At 44.2% G+C, this 6,592-nt stretch overlaps 1 protein-coding gene across 8 annotated transcripts in view; it reads left to right on the plus strand.

Moving 5' to 3' along the window:
- The window catches only part of slc45a3 (solute carrier family 45 member 3), a 163,638-nt gene extending 157,247 nt beyond the window's left edge, over nucleotides 1-6,391 (plus strand). For all 8 annotated transcript variants that reach the window (XM_063065279.1, XM_063065277.1, XM_063065275.1 and 5 more), the window contains one exon: nucleotides 1,695-6,391. In XM_063065279.1, coding sequence (XP_062921349.1) covers nucleotides 1,695-2,135 — 441 coding nt within the window. In that variant the 3' untranslated portion in view covers nucleotides 2,136-6,391. The remainder of the gene's footprint in view (nucleotides 1-1,694) is intronic.
- The last annotated feature ends 201 nt before the right edge of the window (nucleotides 6,392-6,592 follow it).

The raw sequence follows: 6,592 nt of genomic DNA on the forward strand, positions 1-6,592 counted from the left end.
CGTGGCTGTGGACTCGCTTTCATTCTGAACGCTTGTTGTTTACTTTTATTGTTTGGACAATGTTTTTTTTCCATCTCTCCACACTGGGTGTTTGACGGTCTTTTTTTTAATGGGTTCTTTTTGGTTTTTTTGTTTTGTGTGAGGAGACAAATCTCAAGGTTGTATAATGTATACATAATTTGATAATAAACGTACTTTGAACTTTGGGCTCATAGAACTTTACAGCACAGTAATTATAGTGCAATCACTCAAGTCAAGTAAGATGTTCTCCTAAGGATTTGCCTATTGGTGGATCCTCAGGTAGAGGCCCATCCGGGATCCACGTATCCTGAGGGGCTTCCAGGCCTCTTCAATCTTGCTCCCTTTCCACTTGCTGATCACCACGGGACTTAATTCAGGATGTTAGGGTGAATTCACTTAATGGAGAACGCCTGCACGTGACTTTGTTGAACGTGGGGAGGCTGATGCGTGGGCAGACACCACATAGTCCTTGACAGATCAGGGTCAGGGTCCAGTGACATGGAATGCAAGACAACTGGGGACCCTCGGCTGAGCGGTTCCTGCTTAATGATGTCTTTTCTATAATAGGATGATGTAAAGTGAACTCAATGCTCCCAAAAGTGATTCTTACCAACATTTTATACAACTGTAATATAACATTCCAACTTGTGATGAAGGTCAGCTTTCCAAAAGCCTTCTTCACCACCCTATCGACCTTGAGGATACTTCTCAGGAACTATGCACTTGTACTCCTGATCTACAGCACTCCTAATTTCTGAATCTAATCCATTGAGTGGATGTAGTGCAGTGTTCATATACCGTTGGTGTATGGACAGCTGTGGCTTATCCAATGTTCAATTGGATCCATTCATATGCCTCATTTTTGTAAAGAGGTGGGAATTGGAGAACGAGGGCCGGATCGGGCAAGAGAAAAGATCATTGTCAAAGACAACTCTTCCCGCAACTTTTTCAAAGAATCCCATCTGAAGCTAAATTAGTTACTGTTGAGTCTCCCCATTTCTTGTTCATGATGTTTCAGCAAGTGAGAATTTATTCATTTATTTATTTAGAGGTGCCACGCGGGATAGGCCGCACTGACAAGTAAGCCCCGATTTACCCCTGGTTTAACTCCAGCCTAATCACAGGACAATTTACAGTGACCAGTTAACTGGCATGTCTCCGGAAAGCGGACAACCCACGTGGTCACGGGGATGATGTACTGACTCCTTACAGAGGACGTTGGGATTGAACACTGCACTCCGATACCCCGAGCTACGCCTCCGTGGTCAGAATCAGGTTTCCGATCGCTGTCGTATGCTGTGAAATTTGTTGGTTTTGAGGCAGCATTGCAATTCCAAACATTAAAAAAAATCTATAATTACAGTAAGAAATGTAAATATATAAAATTAAACAAGCAATGCAAAAGAAGAGCAAAAGTAGTCAGGTAGTGTTCATGGTTGCTTCATTGTCCATTCAGAAATGTGATGGCAGATTATGTCTTCAGGCTCCTCTTCCTCCTCCCTGAAGGTAGTCATAAGAAGAGGGCACATCCTGGGTGGTGGGGATCCTTAATGATAGATGCCGCCTTTTAGCGGCACTGCCTTTTGAAGATGTCCTCGATGCTGAGGACCCCATAAAGTTTAGTCCATCGCCGATTTATGAGCTTTTCTTCTGTTCTCCTCCCCCTTGCGCAGGTATTTTTTTGCAAGCACAAGTTTACTGAACTCGAAGATGCTAATTGCCAAGTGGACAGCAAAATATCTCCGCCAAACGGAATCTTGAATCATAAGTCATACAATCAAAATGGCAGCGTGATCACAGCTGCTCCCCTGCTGATGGCCAAGGGGCCTCCGCCTGACCAAAGTGCAGGTCCACAGAGCCGGAGCGAGGTGGTGGTTTCTGCCGACGTCGAACAGGCCACTATGGGAAGAGGGATTTGTCTTGACCTAGCCATTCTAGATAGTGCCTTCCTCCTCTCTCAGGTCATTCCCTCACTGCTCATGGGCACAATCGTCCAGTTTACACAGACAGTAACTGCTTACATGATCTCTGCTGCCACCTTTGGGACAGTGGCTCTTTATTTTGCAACCAAAATAGTTTTTGATAAAAATGATTTAGAAAAGTATTTAGTGTGATGCAATGAAGGGATTTTGTCTTTCAGCTCTGGGTGGTCTAACAGTTGGAGGTGAGTGATATTGAGTTTGGCCACAATGTTATCAGCATGACAATTATCAGGTACAAGCAGAATGCAAGGTATAATTAGAGAAAAACCAATTTGCACTCTCTTAAAACTCCATCTGAATCTAGTCCATGGTACAGTTTTTTGTATACTGTTGGTGCACGGACATTTAATGTTTAATTGGATCCGTTCATGCTTCTCATCTTTGTAAAACCATTTTATGTAATGAGTCGGGCTTTAAGCTTCCGATCATTTTATGTTTACTAGGTGATCCAAATATCTGGTGGGGTAATGTGGCTCTCTGTGTAACCCCTGTAAACATCTGTGAACATGAACCAAAACATATTCTGGAGATTTGATTCATCTGCAGAAGGAATGAAGAGCCACCGACGCCGTGATTGCGATGGGTCTTTGTGATGCAAAAGACAAATGGGTCAATTAAACCCGACCTCACGTCACAGGCTTCCTGCAGGGTGAAACTTGCCCAAGTGCAATAATAAGGCTTCCTTGTAGCTTCCAGGACCTGCAGTGAGACCAGGTATAAATGAATGTGGTACGAGACATAATTGTTCAGAGGATGTATCTACTGCTGGGTTTTTATGGCTGGCAAGCCAGAGGCATTACCTTAGTGGACTGAACTAATTTCAATGTGGTTTAAATTGATGCTATTAGTTAAAAATCTGCGCACTGCTTGTGCTCAGTCTGTTGGCTGAAGGTCTTCTTTACATCAGCAGTGCTTTGTCTTCACATTTAACAAACTGTGCAATATGGTAGCCCATTGGGGACATGGATTTCATTCCATAGCAGCTACTGGTGAGGTTATAAGTTTGGATGAACCAACTAATCTCAAAGTGAGAAGGAGAATGGCCCCCTTCATAGGTTTGGTCCAAGCGACAAGACTTGAGGATGTAGATTTTCTGAGATCAGCTCCTTCCTCGCCCAGGTAGGGACCTGGGAAGAGCGAGGAGAAAGAGGGGATGAAGAAGGAAGGAAGAAAAAGATCAACATTTTTGATTCCAGGCCCAAATCTGACTTTATGTTACCTGCTAGTAACATCAGATCTCCTTTGCGCTGAAGGGAAAATTTTCACAATGAAAAACTGGACGGGAGATAATGAGTATTGATTGCAGTAGACCTGTTCTGTTTATATGTCAAGCATTCCTAATGATCATGACTTATCTCTCATGCAACATTCAGAAGGGCTGATGTTTAAACATCTGCAACCCTGAGAGTGTGCCTTGTTACTCATTCCCTCAGCTTTTAAAATGACACCTGCAGGAACTGACATCACTGAGCTCTGCACAGCTCAGTTGTTGGTACATTATGAGGTTGGAATGTGCCCAGAGTTGTAAACACTTGTGGAAACCCAGTACTGTATTGGAAATTTCGGCCAACCATTTACATTTTGCTCATTTCAGTGGTTCAGATTGGACTTCAATGAGGACATTGAATCTACCCAATTGTCTTGCAAGTTACCCCCTGAAACATTTTGTAATACAGTCTGAGGTTTCTAAGTAATCAGTCTGATATACCTGACCCACATTTAAAAAAAAATTATTGAAATAATTTCCCTTCTTTGACTTTGAAACAGTGGAGATCTTGCTTCTGGTTGATAGGCCACACACATCCTTAATCAGATACAGTGGAGTAGTGTAGTTCATCTTGTACCCCCGTAACACAGTTTCTTATCCCATCCCTAATCTTTTTTTTCTTCTCTCTTTCCCTCTCACAGTAACTCCTTGCCTGTTCTCCATCTTCCTCTGGTGCTCCCCTCCCCCTTTCTTTCTTCAAAGGCCTTCTGTCATATGATACTCCTCCTTCTCCAGCCTTATATCCCTTTTGCCAATCAACTTCCCAGCTCTTAGCTTCATCCCTCCCCCTCCTGTCTTCTCCTATCATTCTCCTGTCTCCCACTTTCAGATCTCTTACTATCTCTTTTTTCCGTTAGTCCTGACGGAGGGTCTCGACCCGAAACGTCGACTGTACTGCTTCCTATAGATGCTGCCTGGCCTGCTGCATTCACCAGCATTTTGTGTGTGTTCCTCATCTAAATTTGCCTTTCCAGTATAGCAGAGACTAGTATGTTTGAACAAGGAGCCTCCCAGACCATGGTGTACTCAATCTGTGTCCATGGTCCCGATCGTCCGTTACCATGACGAAAACAACTACGTTGTCACCTTGCCCCCTTAGTGATTTTCCCCAACCTACAACATCATTCTTCTAAGCACCAAAATCCTAGTGCGAACAACTACTTAGCTTCAGAGCAACAGGCAATAAGCTAACTGCTGTGTTAGCGGGTGAATGGTTTAAGATAGCTGATGAAACGAGATGAATTTAATTTCCTCTTTCGTGTTAGTGCAAACATTCAATAATCCAAATACTTCAGGCAAAAGGCCCACGTCCAATAATGGTGAGAAATGGTAACCGTGGAGTTTTCCTTCGCATTTCAACGACAGTCCTTGTAACAAATTTCCAGTGGCAATAATTTCTTCTGTAGCCTCTTGGGAATGTATTGTCCTGGTCCCAACTGTGGAAATTGCTGCTGATGCTCATTTCTTATTCTGCCTGCAAATTGGGTTGTTACAGATTTGCAGAGCGTCTGTGTGTTGGTGTCCATATCACTCACCTCTAGCTGGCTTGTGTCTGTAAGTCAATTGCTAAATTATAGAATTGTATAAATCATCTGGGGAACAAAGGTATATTATTTTTCGTAGAATTAATAATTTTGCCTTAAAAATCTATTTTTGTTAAAATTTGTTGACCTGGCAACTGTTTTAAAGATCTATGATTACTGTATTTATATTGTAGAGATATTTTGTACAGTGACAATTTATTTCCCATATATAAAGGAACAGGTGTCCACAGGAAAATGGAAGTAGCTGTAGTTTTCTCCGTCATGTTCCAGGTGATGATTTAAGAAATGGTTTTCTCACTGGGAGCAACATCTTCACTCCAGCCACAAGTGAATGAAGGCCTTCAAGCAGAAACAAGAGTTCCTGAAGCTTACAACACAGAAGGCTTCCCTCTTCTTATCGTGTCTCGGGCAGACCCTTCCTAGTCCAGAGTAACAGACACAAAATGCTGGAGGTACTCGGCAGGTCGGGCAGCATCCATGGAGAGGAATAAACAGTTGACGCTTCGGTTCTGGACCCTTCATCAGGACTCAGACGTCGACTACTTATTCCTTTCCACAGATCTGGTGTCCACGGACCATGGGTCAGGAACCCCTGCCATAGCTGGTGCTGGACCTGCTGAGATCCGCCAGTATTTTGTGCGTGTTCCCCTGAATTTCTAACATGGGCAGAATCTCTTGTCTTTATCTTTGCTAGACTGGCTCACTCCACTGTACAGTCGGTGTTCATAGATCTGCTTTTGCATCAAATTAATCGATTTTCTGCGTAAGGGTGCAATGGCCTTTATCTCAACTATTTCCTGTATCGAGGGGTTCCAGCATCAGAATAATCTTTCCCAAAATGCACTCAAATTCCTCTAACCGTACAGCCAGTTTGATCTCTTGTTTAAACTCCCAAGTTCTTATCACTGACTTTAGAACATTTCGCCCCCCAATGCTGGGGCGATTTGCACACCTATCAAACCGGTGCAGCGTACACAAAATGCTGGAGGAACTCAGCAGGTCAGGCAGCATCTGTGGAAATGGTTGAACAGTCAAGACTTCAGGCTGAGACCCTTCATCGGGACTGGAAAGGTAGGGGTAAGAAGCCAGGGTAAGAAGGTGGTGGGGTGGAGGAGGAGTACAAGCGGGCAGGTAATAGGTGAGGGGAAAGGTGGGTAAATGGAGAAGGGGGGGATGGAATGAGAAGCTGGGAAGGGACGGGTGGAAAAGGGCTGAAGAAGAAGGAATCCAATACAAGAGGAGAGTGGACCATGGGAGAAAGGGAAGAAGGAGGGACACCAGACTGAGATGACGTACAGGTGAGGAGAAATGGTGAAGGTGGGAATGAAATAAGAGAGAAGGTGGAGGGGAGAGAAATTATTATAAGTTAGAGAAATTGATGTTCAGCCTTCAGATTGGAGACTGCCCAGGCGGAACATGAAGTGTTGCTCTCCCATGCGAGAGTGGCCTCATTCAGTAGAGGAGACCATGGACAGCATGTTGAAATGGGAATGGGAATGGGAAGCAGAATTAAGCTGGGTGCCAGTGCACAGATGGCATTGAGCAACACTCACAACACGCTGGAGGAACTCAGCAGGTCGGGCAGCATCCGTGGAAACGATCAGTCAACGTTTCAGGCCGCAACCCTTCGTCAGGTTCCGGCCCGAAACGTTGACTGATCATTTCCACGGATGCTGCCCGACCTGCTGAGTTCTTCCAGCGTGTTGTGAGTGTTGCTTTGACCCCAGCATCTGCAGATTATTTTGTGTTGGCATTGAGCAACGTAAGCTCTGAGCTAT

The sequence above is a fragment of the Mobula hypostoma genome, chromosome 13, assembly GCF_963921235.1.
Source record: "Mobula hypostoma chromosome 13, sMobHyp1.1, whole genome shotgun sequence".
NCBI classification, from domain to species: Eukaryota; Metazoa; Chordata; class Chondrichthyes; order Myliobatiformes; family Myliobatidae; genus Mobula; species Mobula hypostoma.